Here is a 19,486-nt window from a genome sequence, read left to right on the forward strand (position 1 = left end):
CCATGGGTCTGTTGAAAGCGCTATATAAATGCAGTCCATTTACCATTCTTCAGACTGCTGAAAGGCAGTTTTAGCTTGTTCTTCCTCCCGTACAAGGCGATATCACTGAGGCTTCGTGGTAGGCCTAACCACTTCTGCAGGGAACAGCTGACTTTCCTCTCGAAGCATTCAACGGAGGTTATTGGCACGTCATAGACCAGCAGAGCCAATGCAGCCAGGGCAGGATGCCGTGCTGGTAGATCCAGGCTTTATATTTACCTGGCAGTCCTGACTTGTCCACAGCCGTCGACCAGATTCCCAACCATTTAGTGGTTGTCTGGAGTGATGGGGTGTCTTTCAGGGTGCAGTCGTAGATCTTGCTCAGACTTTACTGGCTTTTCTCCAACAGGTGGTATCTTAATGTCTCCAAGTGAGAAGCGGAACTGGTCTGTAACCTTCCCTTTCTTTACCACCAGGGACCTGGACTTGGCTGGCTTAAATTCCATCCGGGCCCAGTTGATGAGATGCTCAAGCCCTAAGGATCCATCTGCACCCCGGAACTGATGTTGTTGTCACAGTCAATCATCCATGAATGCTCTGATGGGGGGCTGCCATATACCTGACTTGGTGAGTGGACCTCTGCACTCCACCTCTGCTGACTTTACCAATGAGTTGAACTAAGATCATCGAGGCAGCTGTGGCCTAATGGTTAGAGAGCCTGACTAGTTACCAGAAGGTCGCAGGTTAGAGTCTCGGTGCTGGCAGGAGTTGTAGGTGGGAGGGAGTGAATGAACAGCGCTCTCTTCCACCCTCAATACCAATGGCTGAAGTGCCCTTGAGCAAGGCACTGAACCCCCAGTTGCTTCCCTGGCGCTGGATATATAGCTGCCCACTGCTCCGGGTGTGTGTGTGTGTGTGTGTACTGCTGTGTGTGTACACTTGGATGTGCAAAACACCAATTCTGAGTATGGGTTACCATACTTGGCAAATGTCACGACTTTCACTTATTAACTCATATCTAGGACCTCCAACACCTCTACACACTTGGTTAATCTGTAAAGTTACTTAATTACTGCAACATTCTTGAGAAATATGCCATTATTTCACTCCAGAAGCCCATAGAGACCTTGATTGTAATAAGTAATAAGAAAAAAATAAAAATAAAAGAATGGTCAGTTCTTATAGGGGACATTCAAAACGATATGCATACTTAATATGAAACAATTTTAGAGATAAAGTGACTTTACTCCATCTTAAAAACCTATACATACCTTATATTTGTAAAAAAACACTTATGATATCTGCTCAGTCTGCAGACTTCATGCTGTGTGTTGAGTAAAAGGATTATATTTAACAGCTGTGACACACTAAAAGAAAATTAAGTATTCCAAACATTTGTCAATATATTACACAACTAATTGCTCAGAAAAAGTTGGTAATTGGGGCTCTTGATTGTTATTGTATATTTAAAACATTCTCTAGGTTGAATAGCAAATGAATACAGCAATCACTCACTGAGTGGAGCAAAATACACAAATATAACGCATGTAGCCAACCACGTGCTCTATTCTTCCGCACAACGGTAAACACAGAAGCATAACTGAACATTAAACTCTAATACTATATGATGCATGACATTATTCCACTTCATAAGCCTATAGCCTACAGACTTCTAAAGAATAGAAGAAATGAATGGTCTGTTCTAATGGTGGACATCCCATATGCACACCTCATACTGTCGTATTTTACAGAAATGTGACATCATTTCCCTTCAAAGGCCTTTAGAGGAGTGTAATCTAGTAAGTGGGGAAATAATGGCCATTTCTTGCAATAAGGCACATCTGGGCGGCGATCTTGTTCTCTAGTGCTCCAACAACACACCTGTTTGTAATTATCAAGTGCTCCTGAAGATCTTAATTTGTTGCTTCAGATGTGTTTATCTAGTTTCTGAGACTCATCTATATGATGTGATCTAGCCGCATTTAGCGAGAAGGCGTTAGCTGCCTTACATAAGTGCCCAGAAAGAAACGACCATTATTTTACGACTTGGGTTCCATTTTTGATTTTGAGTTTGGATTCACGCTTTGATTGTGTGTGCTGATACTGTAGGAGTTGAAATAACTTTGTTTTAACAATGTTGCTAACATGATTTGACATGACAATTTATGTTTTATCATGTTGTTAACATGATTTAACAGACTGCTAGCATTTTTTAACGTTGCTTGCATGATTCGGCACATTGCTAACATGTTTTATCATGCGGCTAGTATAATTTAACTTGTTGTTAGCATGTTTTATCATGCTGCTAGCAGCATGTTGTTAGCACACTGCTAGCATAAATTAACATTTTGCAATCATGTATTAGCATGTCGATTACATGATTTAACAGACTGCTAGCATGTTTTAACATTGCTTGTTTGATTCAGTACATTGATTACGTTTTATCATGCTGCTAACATTATTTATCTTGTTGCTAGCATGTTTTATCATGCTGCTAGCAGCATGTTGTTAGCACACTGCTAGCATGAATTAGCATGTTGTGATCATGTTTTAGCATGATGTTGCTAACATGATTTAACAGAATACTGGCATGTTTTAATGTTGATTCAGCACATTGTTAACCTGTGTTCATCATGCTGCTAGCAATTTAACATGTTAGGAACATTGCAAACATGAATTAGCATGCTGTCCCATTATAAACACATTGTTAGTATGAATTTGCATGTTGCTAGAATAATTTAACATGTTGCTAACAAGATTTAGCACATCGCTGGAGTGTTTTAACATGTTACTAGTGTGTGTTACTGTACAACCCCCCCCCCCCCCACCAATGAATGTGTTACTTTTCCTAATTTTGATCATTTGGTTTACCAAAACGTCAGATAGGTGAGAAAAAGAAAATACAGCAACCAGAGTCAGTCCAGTGTGAAGGTCTGAGCCAGGTTTGGTGCTTGAAGGAGAAACTGACTAGATTTAGTCTCAGAAGAAGAAATAGTCGATCAGTAATGAATCCTCTGACGGGATCTAGTAAAGCAAGTCAGTCCAACAATTTCAAGGTCAATATGTAAATTAAATTCTGACTTGTGTATGAATGGTACATTATCATGGATTTTTTGAACTGAAATAAACCAAATTGGGATGGGAGGAAGATACATGGTTGTCAATGTGTGTACTGTAGCTGTTTATGTGCATGAAAAACAAATGAATTTACAGGTAGTGCAAACCACAACTGACAATGCCGTTACATAAACATGTTTTTACAGCCATAGTCGGAAAAGTAGCAGGTGGAAGCGATTACTAAGGAAATGGCAAGCAGTTTATATAGCAGGAAACGAATAGTGGTTTAGGTCTTTTCACTTCATGCAGGAACCTGACGAGACATGAAAAATATAATTTTCTTCTGTGTACTTTGGTTTGGATATATGCAAATCCCAACCAGTGGTAAATTTTCAAACTTATAATTATGTATTACTTTTACTTATTTTAGTAATTATAATTATTTTAATGCTATTATAATTTTTAACCAATGTAGTAATTTTTATCAATGTCTCTTCAGATGCATCTATATCAATACAAGGATCTTCTGATCTGCTGAGAGTTCAGAAGGGAGAAAGCATCATTATGAAATGCAACATGAGAAACCGATATGAAATCGCCTGGTATCACCTCAGAGCTAACCGATTCAATCTGTTGATTTCTGCACAGACTGACATAACAGGGAGAAAATTTCTGACCACCTACAATCTATTCCAAACTCGTCTGAAAATCGCTGCAGACACATGGATCACCAGAGCCACGCTAGAGATTTCTGGAGTAACAGAGTCAGATTCAGGTCTTTATTTCTGTGGAACAAGATCTAACACCTTCAATACCATGACTTAGGTGCCCTTGAGCAAGGCATCGAACCCCCAACTGCTCCCCGGGCGCCGCAGCATAAAATGGCTGCCCACTGCTCCGGGTGTGTGTTCACAGTGTGTGTGTGTGTTCACTGCTCTGTGTGTGTGCACTTCGGATGGGTTAAATGCAGAGCACGAATTCTGAGTATGGGTCACCATACTTGGCTGAATGTCACGTCACTTTCACTTTCACTACAGAGATGCACTTCGATCGACCCATCAGACTAGAGATCGAGGGTCAACATGCCGAGGATCTGAGTACCGGTAACAGATTTCAGTTCCAATTACACCTTCATTAATTTATCAGTGAAGGGAGGGATGGGTAAAATGAGATTTGCACATGGATGTTTTTAGTTTGGGATATATGGATGTTGCAGCATTTAGTATATTCACAATATATACTGGCCATTTAAATGAGATGTAAATAATTATGTGATTCATGCTTCTGAATTTCGGTGAAAAAAGCACCTCTCAAGCAATTAGACAATGAAACAATTATGCAAATTAGTAAACACTGGTGATGCACAGTAAAGCTGTGAATCTTCAGCAAACCTTTGACATACAGGTACACAAATTAAACATTTCTCTTTTTAGTGTTAAATTGTTTTTGTTTCAAATAATGTATTTTAATTTGACATTTTTATGATTGATTTAATTATTAGCTTTTTATCAACTCAAACGCACTGTAGTTCTTACATTAACCCCTGTTGAGATCTTTTTTTTCTTCTTTTTTTATATCAATATGGTACATTTAATGATTAGTTTAAAACAAGTTAAAATTTAATAAGGCAAAAGTAGTAAACAAGGTTAAAAGTAATCTAAAAAGTAATCAGAATACATTACCTAAAATTAGTATTTATGTTGCTAACTACAATTTTCATTATGTAAACTGAATCAGTACAGACTACAGTTTGAAAGTTATGTAACCAGCGCTGGGACGTAATACATGTCAGTGATTTCACAACATGCCAAGAAATCTCAGCTTACCACTTAACATTGCTTAACTAGCCAACAACTAATAAAGTTTAGTTTGAGAAGTCATATTTCTGACAACTTAAAAACCCATTTCACCTCACTTTTATGTAGTACTTATGTTGTTTTTGGGGTTTCTGCAAGATTTAGAAAGTAAATTTAATTGAAATAAAAAGAAACAATATGTCAAATCATATTTTAAGTAAATTCAAAGTTTTAAAATCCAAATTCCAATCTCTGTTACTTTTTCATTAATTTTACAAGAATATATTTTACTGTACTTTCTGATCATAAAAAAGCATCTTCAGTATTTTGTCTTGTTTTCCAGTGCAAATGTTAAAAGCGCTCTAATCAAGATTAAATAACATACAGTATGATAAGAAGTCTTGTTTTCTGAAAAATTATCAAAATGAAGCGAGCCTATGATTTAAAAAAAAATACAAATCTGCCAATCAGCTCAGAAAAATCAACTTAGGTTTTCATTCCCCACTGGCACATTTTTTTTTTTTTTTTTTTTTGTAAATATGAAGAACTCTTTTATTTTTTTTTTTTTTTAATTAAGAATCTGCTTTATTTTTTAATTCTGTTTTTATTTTAAATGTGTTTTGTTTTTTAGTTTTGAATATAATGTAAATGTATTTTCATTTTTTCAGTGCATGCAACATTTAATTCCACGACTTTATGAATTTAAGAATTTGTACTCCAATTTAAAACTTTTAAGGCCTTAAGGCTGAATTAAAACTTTTTAAGACCCGCAGAAGCCGTGTTTTGATTGCTTACTGTGTTTGTAATAAAGTAACATATGTCTTTCTGTAACAGAACTGCCAAAAGAAGCTGACAACACAGGTAACATGTTGAGCATTATGTTGTTTGTTTAGTTCATATTTAATGGTGTAGCTACTCTACTGTGGAGATCCAGCACTAATTCTAGTCATCAGTTCAGATCGGTACAAACATAAGTAATTCTCCTGTGTGTCTGTCTGTAGATGAGGTGACGCTGATGGAGCGTGTGCTTATGTTTGGTGGTGCTGGACTTGCTGCGTTTGTGTTTTTTCTGGCTACAGTCATTGCAGGAGGACTCCTTCACTATCACGGTTGGCAGAAAGGATGGAGCGCAGCCAATCATGCTGGTCCTGCTGATCAAAAATTACCTAGATGACACATTTATGTGCTTTATTTTAAAGACGCAATATATCGCTGGGCCCGTATTCACAAAACATTTTATCTTACCACTAAGAGTTCTCCTAAATAGCAGTAAAAGTTTTTAGCTAAGAGTTTTCTCTTAAAACCTGTTCACAAAGCTGCTGAGACAAGCTTTTACTAAGGAATAGACAGAATTAAGCTAAGAGTAAGGGGCGTGGTTGACCTCGTTGCTGTGGATGATGTCAGCATACTTACTAACTATGCACACAGTGATTGGCTGATAGTTTCTGTCAGAGATTTATTCATAGAAATATTGCAGAGCGCAATATTACGTTGCCATATTCAAATAAATGTTTTAAAATAAAAATGTTAATTGCCACATTCAAATAAAGATTTTAAAATGCAGGCTAAGTGTCAATAATTAAACAAATAGGCTATATATTCAGCTAATTATCAGCTTCTTATATGTATGCTTCTCATAAACAATTAGTGATTATGCATTAGGACTGCCCTCGATTTAAGATTTTTCAGGTCGACTAGAAGTCGTTCATTTTAAGCATTAGTCGACTATTAGTCGAACTTTTTTTAATAAACCATATAAATCATAATAATGAGCCTTTAATTGCCTACATAGCCTAATGAGCACTCAAGCACACGCAAAAAAAGTCTTGCCAAAGCGCACCGGCATATATAATAATTATGAATGTGTTTGGGAAAAACAGAAAGTACACTCCATTAACGTTTTAATTTATTGTTACGCCGTAATTTATTGTTACACTAGTGCTTTCTGTGACAGTGACTCATCTCCGCATCACCTGTATGCATGTATCATATGGATTACATAATCTGAGAATATTTGTTTTCTATTTAAATTGGTTTATTTAAAAATGAAAAAAAAAAAAATCACTCTCCATATATATATTTTTAATGTCTGTAATAAGGCAAGCATCCACAGAGTTTTGAAGTGACGCGCTCAAGTTCACAGTGTCTTAGACGGCAGAAAACGCATCATGTTTGCTTTACTTTACAAAAGCACAACATTTTGTTGCTGTTCTGAGTCTTTACATTAGCAGAATAGTCATGGCTGATAGTAAGACATGCAAACATAAAAGAAAACCAAACTGGACGCAAGAACAAATATATTTTAAGGATATAATCAAACATTTGGAGTTGGGATAACCTCCAAACCAAACCAATTAGAAAAAAAGTTTCTAAAATATTTATATTCCGAGGTAGATTGCTGGTAACAGCCATTTTAGGATATTTCAGATTTGATCTTAGTGACTTAGGAGTCCTCTTCACTACTCCTAACATTTCACAGTTTTAGGAGCTATTTTTACGCTTTGTGAAATACTCAGAGAAAAAATTTAGGAGTCCTAAAATCGGTAAGTTAGGAGCTACTTTAAGCCTTAAGATGTTTTGTGAATACGAGCCCTGGCTCAAATGTCTTTTCCTGCTGGCCAGATCTTTTCATTTTAGAAAAGTTAAGACACTGAGCACCAGTAAAAATTAAATCTTAATAATTATTTCTGTCTCTTTAACCTATCTTTGTTCATTGTCTTCTAATGTGATCTTATGTAGGGATTTGAATATTCGTATTGATAATGCAGATAGTGTATCTGCAAGGGATTTTTATTGTGGCTAAACAGCATTGGTTTAAAACAATTTATGCATTTTCCTACCCATTTAAAGGGTCATACGCTGCATGGATCTTGTGTGTTGTTCAGGTGTAATTCTTTATAATTGCACTATTTCCGATCTGTCTTTGTCAAATCTTAGGCTGGTGTCCTTTAATGCTCAGTTACCTGTATTCAAACTCAATCTATGTCGTTCTATTACATTTTGGAAAATAAAGAACATTGATGTCTCAGTTTTTGCTGAAGGACTTGCAACTCTTTCTCGCAATGGCCATTTTTCAACTGCAGATGAACTGTTTTTGCATTGGATTCACGTTTACAATTTGTCATTTAGCAGATGCTTTTATCCAAAGTGACTTACAAATGAGGACAATAATGACTTTCAAAGAGAGAGGGAGACTGATAATGTCTAAAGTCAGAAGAGAGAACGATGTCAAATTTACCATCACTCCCATAGACGCAGTATTACAAACACCCTAGCATTAGTGTTAATTTGGGTTTTTGCAACAAAGATAAAATTATGACATGGATTTTTATCTTCGCCCACTTTGGCCTAAATGTCTGCTATTCTTTTTTATTTTATATTTTGTTGAGGTGTAGGAGGTTTTATGTTTCTGCACTCTTCCATTTTTAGCAAATAAAAAAAAAAAAAAATCTGCTTGAACATTGAATGGAAGTCCCTTCTCTTGTGTTTTTGCTGGCCTTCCTGTACTTCAGGAGGGTACACATTTCAGACAAACATCTCGATGCTTATACCTAAAACGAGATCAAAAATAAGAGGTTAACCCACCCCCACCCCATAGTTTCTCCCACAAAAATCTTTTACATTCAAAACATCAAAGGTATAGAAATTTAATCACAGAATGCATTTAAATAGTTTCTCATAAATTGTATTTAAAAAACAATGCCATTAACACAATTATTATAAATGTTAAAGAATCACCCCTTTTGATAGTAAAAATATTTTTCTAAAATATAATACTATCATAAAACAATTCCTCCAATTCACATCAGCATCTGTTTGAGACTGTGGTTCAGTAATGTTTTTTATGCAGTGCTATGTTTAGCAAGGTGTGAATGGCTTCTTCCTTATTTCCTTTCACCAGTGCAACTGGGTTTCTAAACTGATTTCTTTTTAAGCAAATCACGATAGCTCATTCTTCTTTTGTGTGAAAAGTGACACTGTTTTGCCCTGTGTTCCATACTTCTACAAGCAAAACAAACAACTTCCAGATCCTCCATGGAAGTCATGGCATAATGGTTAGAGAGTCAGACTCGTAACCCAAAGGTTACAAGCAAAACATGCAACACCTCATGCAGTGCAACCAAATTTTTCACTTCTCCGGACACGGCCACACTGCTTCGGGTCTTACACTTCACTACACCAAACTGTTAAAAATGTAACACAGTGTCGTTGGACAAATCCACATTACTCAGGTTTTATGTTATATTTTTAAAACAGTTTACTTAGCCACATTACATTGGGTTAATTCAGTTCTGTTAAATTTTAAACAGAATTATACAGAATAGGCTTAAGCACTCCTACTGCTAATACTGAAAAAACTAGATTCTCTTCTATCCTTACAATTTCTTATCTAGAATTTATTTTATTTTTTTTTTATGTGGGGGTTCCCAGGAACAAAACCAGCAAAAACAAAGAAACCACTTTTCTTACCTTTCCCTGGTTCTTAGAAATCCCCACACTGGGTGGCTCGCCAATGTAAGAAAAAGTGATGAGGATGTTGAAGATGTTTATTGCAGCATAGCAGTAACAAAGTACATGTAGCACCTTGGGTTCAACGGAGTCGGAATGAACCCCGAACATCCTAAGCTTAAACATTTTATAGTTTAAAGTTTGGTTTTAAATGTAATTTAATTTTAAATGTAAATTGAGGATAACAATAAAAAAAAGTGATAGCCTTCCGTTTCCACATCTTTGGTAGACTTTCAGGAGGGAACAACCAAATGTTAAGGTGATAAGAATAAACAGACTCCCTAGCAGTTATTTCATGTACCCTTTTGGTCAGCAGATGGTTCTCCCACGCTACAAGTTACAAATTATTGCTCCGGAGGTACTATTTACATATTATTCATATCGGAAAGAACTATCTATATGATAATTAAGCTCTTTGTAGGGAAAGGAGCATAGTTTAATACACAGTTTGGAGTGGAAGCTGGGTCGAAGCAGACTATAATTTCTTACAGTGGTCTCAGAAAGTCATAACTAGGTTTCTGGCTGTTTATGAAGGAGTTATGGTTGATGTGCCTAACTGAATGACTCTGAGTATGGGTCACCATACTTGTCTGTATGTCATGGCACACTTTTTTTTTTGGATGGTGAAATTGTGATGGAACGATGGGTTTGCTGGACCCACAATTAGTTCTCTCTTGGCAAGGTTGAGCTGAAGGTGAAGGTCCTTCATCCAGCAAGAAATGTCTGTTAGACAAGCTGAGATGGAAGCAGCTATTGTCGGATCATCAGGATGGAATGAGAGGTAGAGTTGAGTGTCATCAGCATAGCAGTGGTATGAAAAGCCATGTTTCTGAATGACAGAACCTAATGATGCCATGTAGACAGAGAAGAGAAGTGGTCCAAGAACTGAGCCCTGAGGCACCAATGCCATTACGTAATTATGATTTTTAGAAAGATTCTAGATATTCACGCTCCACTGAAACTAGGACTGTTTTGTTCGCTTCACTGTTAAAGGCCAGGGCTGTCGTCTGGAGTTTGGTTAAGGGAACAAAAGAAAACTTTTTTGTGTGTGTGTGTGGTATATTAAAGACACAAGATTATTTTCCCTGTACTCTGCTGATCTTTGTGAAGCTTTTATGTATTTCTTTCAAGAAATATTGAAATTATTTATCAGCTGCATCAAATTTAGGTTTTTGTGCTTTCAACATTTGTTCCGAGCAACCTCTAATTTCTACTCTTTCCGCTTTTAAACTTCCCAGCACACAGGAAGTAGCCTGTTTGTTTCTAGTCTTGTTCCGTCTCCACTAAAAACTGCTGTGGTAACTCCTATACCGAAACCAGGGGCTGATTCAGGTAACTTTGATAATTTTCAACCCATTTCTATTTTAAGATTTCTTTCTAAAATACTGGAAATGATTGTTGTGGCCCATTCAGGTCTAAGATCATCTTTCTGATAATAGTATGTACAATGAATTTCAATCTGTCTTCCTTTCAAGTCATAGTGTTGAGACTGCGTCAGTTAAGATTTCCTGTGACTTACTGGCAGCTGCTGATTTAAGTTTTTTTTTTTTTTTTTTTTTACATCTAAACTCATTCTGCTTGATTTGAGTGCTGCATTTTATACTATCTTACACAGTATTTTGTTGGACAGACTGGAGTGTATTGATATCATGGGCACTGCCCTGACTTGGTTTTGATCTTTTCTAGTGGGTTGTAATCAATTTTCACAGCTGAAGCAGTTTTCATCAAAGCCTTCATATGTTACTACCGGGGTTCCACAGGGCTCAGTGTTGGGTCCGTTTCTTATTTGTGATTTATCTTTTATCTCTTGGTAATATTTATAAGAAATTTGGTTTTCAATTCCACTGCTATGCTTATGACACCCAACTTCACCTATCTTCCAAACCCACCTGTACTTTTCCTCAGTCTATCCTCTCAGATTGTGTAGCTGAGATTAAAGGGTGGTTTACATGAAATCTTCCTAAGCTAAATAGGAATAAGACTGAAATTCTTCTTGTAGGCTCCAAAAACAACAACAACAACAAAAAAACAATCTGGCCAAGGCTAAATGTTCCTCAGTGAAAACTATTATTTTTCCAATGTCTGTGTCTAAACATTTTTTAAATGTTTAGTTGTCATCTTTGATGGTACTTTATCATTCGAAACACATACAAATAGTGTCATTCGCTCTGAATATTCCCATGTATGTAATATTAATAAACTTTGTCCAACTCTTTTGGTTAAGAGCATAGTTCTTGTTCATGCTTTAGTCACTTCCCGTAATGATTATTGTAATGCTCTTTTTTTATAATTTGACTTCAAAGCTTCTCTATAAACTTCAGTTAGTACAGAATTCAGCTGCACAAATCATTTGCAGAACTCCTACTCACACTCTAAGATCATCTTCTGTACTTGCTATTGTTCTCCCTCGAATTCGATACCACAGGATATGCAAAATGGTGAAAAACATTATTATTTTCAATTCTCACCTTAAGAGCCATCTTTTAGGTGAGCTTTTATGTAATTGCATGTATACTTGTATTAGGTCTATCCATGCTGTGATAATGATTATTCTTGGGTGTCCTTGAGTGTCATGTAATGTGCATATAAATACAATGTAAATGAAAAAAAGAAAAATAAATCATCGTTAATGGGTGTACTTATTATTCAGGTTTGTGGAGTTCATTTGTGCTTGTCAACGATATTCAAATAAACAGCAAAGTGCCGCTACTGTCACTTTCTTTAAAGCAGCATTTATTAATTTGACATATGATCAATATTCAAACTTAAATAGCATGTTTTAAGAAACTGCAGTTTTAATATAGAATGAGCAAACATTGAATACCATTAGACTGTATGTTTACAGCTTTATTTTATATTACATATAAGCTGAGTTCAAGAGAAAATATCCATTGCATCTGTTTCATGGCACATAAAGTTTGATTAAAAATGTCTTCAATGTTAAATATGTTTGATGATCAAATAAACAACAGTAAAACAAAGAAATCACACATGCGTGTGCATTTTCTTACGGAAAACCTAATCAAACAGAACTGATACAATAATTTAAGTCTGTTCCCACAGTTTCAGCAAAAATCAAAAAAGGTTTCACATCAGTGCCGTGCAATGTACATGATTTCCCGACTGACTTATCTTATAGATCTTATAAATGAAACCGCAAACATGTAAAAGGAAACATTTCCAAACATGAAACATTTCCAAATAATGAAACATTTCTTCAAACTGTTACCGCAACCTGTGTTAAGGTAAGTGATGTGTCAAACAATACTGAAACCTTGAAAGCCTAAGTCATGGAAACTGGTGTTTTTTGAAAGTACAATTCAGAGTATTAAAGTTCATTATTACAGTCCTATGGTAGAAATTCCCTTTTATGTTGCACATTTTTATGCAGTAAATCAAAGTGTGTAGCAACACTTGAACTGATATACTGTACCAGAGATGTAAATAATACCTGAAACGATACTTGAGTTAAAGTACAGAGTGAAAATTACTCCATTACAAGTTACCAATAACAAAAGAACTTGAGTAAAAGTCTTAAAGTATCTGATTTTAACAGTACTTGAGGATTTTACTTATACTAAATATAAGCTCAAAGATGCACTAGTCAAAGAGACACAGCAGTGAAAAACTGAAACGTTGTGGAGAAGCTGCAGAAAAACAGGCAGAGACAAGGATCTATGTGCAGGTCAAAAAAAAAAATCCTTCAAAAAGGTTTCTTCAGTATAACAGATAAATAAAATAAAGTTAAGTAAAATAAAAAATTCAAAGGCTTCTTGCACAGGATGTGCTGGTTTGGACCTCATGCAGTCATGTATCTCAGAGATAAGACACATATGATTCACAACTTCTTGCAGGAACTCACATTCACATAAAGCAGCCTTGTTGACAAGTTTGGGTGAGTAAGAGCAAATCACACAAGATACAGTACTTTCACTGTCATGTAGTTCCGATAGCACAGAAATAAACTGCTCCAGAAAAAGCTAGATGCCATGCAAAATGAAATGTGTAACTGCAACACTCATTACAAGTGAAGTGGAGTAAAGAGTGCAGATGCTTATTCAATAATATCTTTGATACTCGATAAAACTACAGAGTGTCCAAAAAGATACTCAAGTACACTGACCAATTACGTTTACTCAAGTAATTTACACCTCTGTGATATACAAGCTGTTTTTCACTGCTGGAAAGGAAATGGAAAGATTTGTGGTTTAGTGTCTCTGTATGGTCTGATGACAAAAAAAACATCGCCATGTTTCATACTCTGAATGAGCGGATTGGAGGAATCACATCGCTGTTGTGGTTTCACAGCAGTCTCGAGACCCTTGCAGCTCTAACAGCTGATCTGAGATCAGATTTCACCATCCGTCAAATCACATGATCATACAGCTTTCAGGCAACAGGTGTTTCCTTCAGAATAAAAGTGTTTATTAAATGTTGAATTCATATGCAAGTGATTAAACAAATAAATCAGTCACTGAACATCATACAATAATCTTCTGACAGCCCAATCTGCTTTGATTGAATTCCCATTAGATGACTATATAGATCAATCACATACAGTACTCCTTTATTGGGAAGCACCAATACACTCACCTGTGTGTGTGTGTGTGTGTGTGTGTGTGTGTGTGTGTGTGTGTGTGTGTGTGTGTGTGTGAGAGAGAGAGAGAGAGAGTGAGATACTTAAATGTGTAGTTAGTCTCATTATAAACCTGCTGTGGTTTAAAAGTGTTGACATTTTAGGATAACACTCTTACAGAACCATGTACGTTTTCTTGCTTTTTATTATGAACCTTTTAAATATAAATATAAAGCTTAAAATTAAAGTCGTGTTTGTGTTCTATACCAATTGTGTTTCTCTGGAAAACTAAACCTGCTCGTGATGTGGAAATGAGTCAGTGTGTTTATGCTTAATTTTTTTATTACTGCAATTATAATGATTTTGATGATGTTTTTTTATTAGTGCACTGTGAAAATTATTGTTGGTTTAACCTAAAAAAGTAAGAAACCTTGTTTCCTTAAAATTTTGAGTTCACTGAAAATAATTTGAGTTAATACAAAGAAAGAGACTTGTTCGATCAACAGTATTATCTTATCTGAATGTTAGTTATAACAGTTGATTTGACAAAAAGAAAAAAAGCTATGATATCAAATCATGAAAATAATTATACAGCCTAGGGGTTATTATAATTATTTGATAGTTATTACTCTGATGAGATGATTGATGATTGATAGCAGATTGGTGATTTTCTAAAACCTGTTGTTTGTGAATTTGGTTTGATGGGAAATCATCATAATTCACAGAGAACACACCAATTTCATTTAACATATTCTGTGAATTTTCTTTGGTTTCTAAGGACTTTTTATGGTTATTATTCTGCTGAAGAGGACCGATGGTCGTAATAAATGATGTACCAGCCCCTATAGAATTAATTTATTTTAAAATTATTTTTACTTGTTTAATCTAATTGTAATTATCTGGTATTTAATAATGTATCTTCTTCAACTTATATTAATAGCCTGCATAGCACTTGTTCACATTAATTCTAACATTTTTAGCAATGACTTAGAAATAAGTTGTGACTTTACTCAATGAAAATAATATAGTTTGAGTTGTTCGTGAATGCCTTTATTTATAATTTCTTATAATCCAGTTGACTAAAATACCTCTGAGATTACAGACAATAGAGAGAAAGACCACATGAATGAATTTTTTTCTCTTTTTTTACAGAAACCTCCCCTATACTTAAGGGATAAAAGGAGGCACCGTCACACTGTCATGTGAATACGAGGGCAGTTAGATTCCTGATATTGAGTTGAGTCGATCAGTTAAAACTTATCAGTATAACCAGCTCAACCATTGCAAGTATAAATCTGCTAGTTATGCTGCTTAATACTGAAAACGGGTATGTCTTATATTATTTTCATGTATTGTTGCAATTGCAGTATAAAAAACACTAGTTTTTACAGTCTACTGCACTGTGATATTCTTCTAGTTATGCACCTAGAAGTCTCATGCATTCACAGAAAACTGCTTACTTCTGTGCTGCAAATAATGTGAATAAAAGTTAGAATTAGTACTGGACAAGGACTGGCTGTTTCATTTGCAGACCTAAAGAGCCAGTCCCTGCAGAATTCCCTCTAGTATTGCAGTAGGATTGTCTAAGTAAGTACATTTGATGAAGAACTTACTTCATGACTGCTAAAACAGTAGGTTCATGTAATCTGGATGTGCTGCATCTGTCATGTTGTCATTGTTATGTGACGCCATTTCACAAAACCTATGTCATATAATTTCCTCTGGCCATGCAACAACAATATTCCCAAGAAACTGAACCATAAAACTGCATTATGTCTAAAGAAAATGTGTACAAAATTACATTTAAAGGATTTTGAGTCTACAGGCATGCACAGACTTACAGATAACTACAATACAAAAGCAATACAAAAAGACAACTCAATTTATGTAAAGACAAAACAGGAAGAATTACATCAAAATACAATCAAAAGTTCATGTAGTTTGTTTAATGCAACTGCAGTTTTCACATGCAGAGAATGAGCTCAAAAAGAACAGCAAAAATATGCTTTATTGAACATTATGCAAATTATGTTTATATAGAGAAATAATAATTTTGAAACGAACTTTTTCGCCCTCTGCTGGTCATGACGCGCTACTGCAGTTTAGTGCCATCTATCATAACCCGAGCGGGGCCGCGCCTCAGTGTCGAGGTTAAGGGAGCGCGCCTCGAACAACACTGAAACTTTGAAAGTTCAATAATAAAGGAGCTATACGTAAATATTAACATGCGGTTTCTGATCCCATGTGCACAAAAAAATATCAATAAATTGTTTTTATTGTGAATCGACTTTTATTCCAATTGTAAAGTCGCTTTTAAGTTAGACGGTTGCAAGTTTTTAGTGTCTCGGCAGCTTCGAGTTTGCTCTGACTTTTCAAAAAGGTTGATTTTAAATGCTATTTACTGATTTGTTATTTTTTATTAAATGCATTTAAATAATTAGTGTTTTTTTTTCCTGTATAAATTTACACTGTTGTTTTTTATTTAGTCATTAGGGAACGTGTGCGTGGCTTATACACAGCCCGGCTAGCTCAGTCGGTAGAGCATGAGACTCTTAATCTCAGGGTCGTGGGTTCGAGCCCCACGTTGGGCGGAAAGCTTTTTATCGTGTTTTGTCTGTGTGTTTAGTACTCCAAATGGTGTCCAATTATAATCTCAGAAATAAATAGGGCTATATTTTTTTTTTTTTTTTTTTTTTTTTTTTTTGTGGGATTAGTATTTTCAATCTTTTAGATGCCATGGACCCCCAAATATGAACATCCCTGTGCGAGGGACTCCCAGTCAAGGCAACTATATATTTTCATGTATAAAGACCCCATTAATACTGTGAAAAATTAATATTATAAATATGTATAAAATATTATTTGGATTATGTTGCATCGTTACTTTTCTACTCACTGTAGAAACTGTGCAGTTAGATGTTTTATTTAAATAAAAATGTATTACTTTAATCAATTTATTTATTTATATCAAATGTATTAATTATTGTACATTTTTTATTCAAATGTTTATTTTTATTTAACCTTTATTTAACCAGGCAAATTAATTAATAATTATTTTTAATAACAGCCTGGCAGGATAATTAATAGAGATTAATAAAATGTACTTATTATTTAAATAAAATGTTATTTTTATTTCAAGCAGTCATTTTTATTTTAATCTAGAGTATTTATAATTTAAATAAAATATTTAATTATTATTTGAATCAATTATGTATTCAATTATATGACATTTATTTATCATTTACTTTTCATTATCATCTATATCAAAGTGTTTGCAATGTTTTAAAATTACAAATTTTATTTTAATGTTTTTATTTTAATCTCAAATCTTACAAACCAAGTAATGTCAAAGTAACTTCTGTAATTAACTACCTCGACAATTAATTTAATAACAAAATGTTTTTATTTTAATTTTTAATCTGAGAATATAATATGTTCTGCTCTAACTGTATTCTTGTTCCGTGTGTAGATATTTAATTTAATAACACACCCAGCAACAATGAAATGTTACCCTGAGAATATAATATGTTCTGCTCTTAACCCATCCAAAGTGCACACACACAGCAGTGAACACACACCCATTGATGCACTATTGGCAGCCGGTCACCAGCGCCCCCTGCCTGTGATCAGTGCGCAATGCACCCTGGGATATCTGGTTCCCGCTCATCTGTTTTATTTCACACTTCCTGTGCTGGGCCATAATCTGCAGCATCCTGCTCATCTTTGACCATCCAAAACCGCTGGGCACAGCGCCCAACGGGAGATCTATTTTTATTTATTTTTATTTTGTGATTGTTTTTATATGGATTTTTAATGTTTATAAACTCTGCTGTTAAACCTGTTGCACACACAATCTCCTGCATGTCTTCTGTCTCTGATTGATAGTTAAGCTTCAGCTGGAGCTTCTGGTGTCAAATCTGGACTGATTTTCTTCTGTCTCTGATTGATAATATCTCCAGATGAACACTTACTGGACTGAAGCAGCTCAGCTTTACTTAATTCTCCATCAATCATGTTTTTTTAGAGTCTTCTGATCATCAGGATGTTTTGAGGAGTGTTTGTTTCCAGAAGCTTTACTTTCACTGTTCCTCAGTTGAGGAATGAACTCACAAGCCTCCAGAACATCTCACATCTTCTGAGGAGCCTTCAGCTGCGCAGAAAGACTGCAGCTCTTCTCCACACCACTAGAGGGCAGCGATCAGAGCAACAACAACATGCATAAGTCCAGAAGTTTTTTTTTTCTTCTTCTTTCTAACAAATTCAGGAAGATTTTACCACTAATGCAACTGAATAAACAACAAATGATGCAAATTTAGTGTATATCTTAGGGCTCATCTGTGCATTTTAATAATTCTTGTGCTGCTACAGGGAATGATGGGAAATGTAGTTTTGTTGCACAAGCCTCTTAAACGGACAATATTATTGTTCTTGGGCAGTACAAAAATTTGCACAACTAAAATTGTACTGTTGACTTCAACAGCTTTCATGTTTTATAATCAAAACCAATTTGTTTTCATCTTGATTCATTAACAGTCCCACCAATTTTTTACTTTTGTTGATGTTCATGTCTCATACTGATGTGACTTAAAGGCAGCATTACAATCAAAGATATGTTTGGAATGAAAATAGTGGACAGTATACACTATAAACTGTGCAGTTATAGTTTGCATGCATCAATGCATCAACAAATGCAGCATATTTCACTGCAGTGCTGCATCTGATTTAATGTACGCTCATGTATTTTTAATATTGAAATGAAGCTTTTCAAAACTTTGAATCAATTGAACCAGTTGCTTCACAAGTTTTTTGAACAACACACATAAATGCGTTGAAAACTCAGGCCAAATATGAATGAAACACCTTTTACAAAGCAGTTGCAAAGTATAATCTATTAAATCGAATTAACACATCATCAAACACCATTAAATATGAAGTGTCTGTGTAATGTGTGTTATTTTATTACATTTGTAGAGCGTGGTTAATCAGACTAATAAGAGACTATTATCTACAACTCTTCCAGTTCATTATATAAATGTGTTATGAAAAAAGTATAAAACTGATCTGTGATCATGTAAACTATAGACACTGGTTTATGTGGCATTCTGAAATGTTTTGAAAGCTTTGTTTACTGAAATCATGTGGCTTTGGTTTGATATGCACTAGTTTAAAATCAAATGATTCGCAAAGGTTTCAAAGCTTCATGCAGCAGTGTTTCAAAATCACTAATGTTTAATTCAGCTGTCCAGTTAATTCAGCTGTCCAGTTATCATCTCAGAAATTAATAAGGTTATTGTGTATTTTTGAGCAGTATGACAGTGTGCCATTTCAAAATCTATCCGGCAGTATTTGAAGTCCTTGTCCTTTATGTTCTCTTTTCTACACAATTACACTGTTTACATTATTATTATTATTATTTAATTATTATGATTATTTTTATACAAATTAATAGTTTATAAAATCAATATATAAAATCAATAAAATCAATATTTTAAAATCAATATAATATATTTAATATTTATAATATATAAAATTTATATATTTATTTTATATTTTTTTTGGATTTTTAATG

The 19,486-nt window shown here is 34.8% G+C and overlaps 1 protein-coding gene and 1 non-coding gene across 2 annotated transcripts; both read left to right on the forward strand.

Moving 5' to 3' along the window:
• Window positions 1-3,304: 3,304 nt before the first annotated feature.
• Window positions 3,305-6,135, forward strand: LOC122148757. The gene is made up of 5 exons (XM_042776157.1): window positions 3,305-3,420; window positions 3,536-3,839; window positions 4,066-4,139; window positions 5,667-5,693; window positions 5,834-6,135. Exons 1-5 carry the CDS (start codon window positions 3,360-3,362, stop codon window positions 6,004-6,006), a joined length of 639 nt encoding a protein of 212 aa, XP_042632091.1. The 5' UTR covers window positions 3,305-3,359; the 3' UTR covers window positions 6,007-6,135.
• Window positions 6,136-16,435: 10,300 nt separating this feature from the next.
• trnak-cuu lies at window positions 16,436-16,508 on the forward strand. Its single transcript has one exon. It is a non-coding gene; the product is annotated as a tRNA-Lys (tRNA).
• The last annotated feature ends 2,978 nt before the right edge of the window (window positions 16,509-19,486 follow it).

The sequence above is a fragment of the Cyprinus carpio genome, chromosome A19 (assembly GCF_018340385.1).
Source record: "Cyprinus carpio isolate SPL01 chromosome A19, ASM1834038v1, whole genome shotgun sequence".
NCBI classification, from domain to species: domain Eukaryota; kingdom Metazoa; phylum Chordata; class Actinopteri; order Cypriniformes; family Cyprinidae; genus Cyprinus; species Cyprinus carpio.

Coding starts and splice junctions, on each gene's coding strand:
- LOC122148757 (XM_042776157.1), top strand. CDS start 3,360: ATGAAAAATATAATTTTCTTCTGTGTACTTTGGTTTGGATATATGCAA. Junction 3,421..3,535: donor TATGCAAATCCCAACCAGTG/GTAAATTTTCAA, acceptor ATGTCTCTTCAG/ATGCATCTATATCAATACAA. Junction 4,140..5,666: donor TGCCGAGGATCTGAGTACCG/GTAACAGATTTC, acceptor TTTCTGTAACAG/AACTGCCAAAAGAAGCTGAC.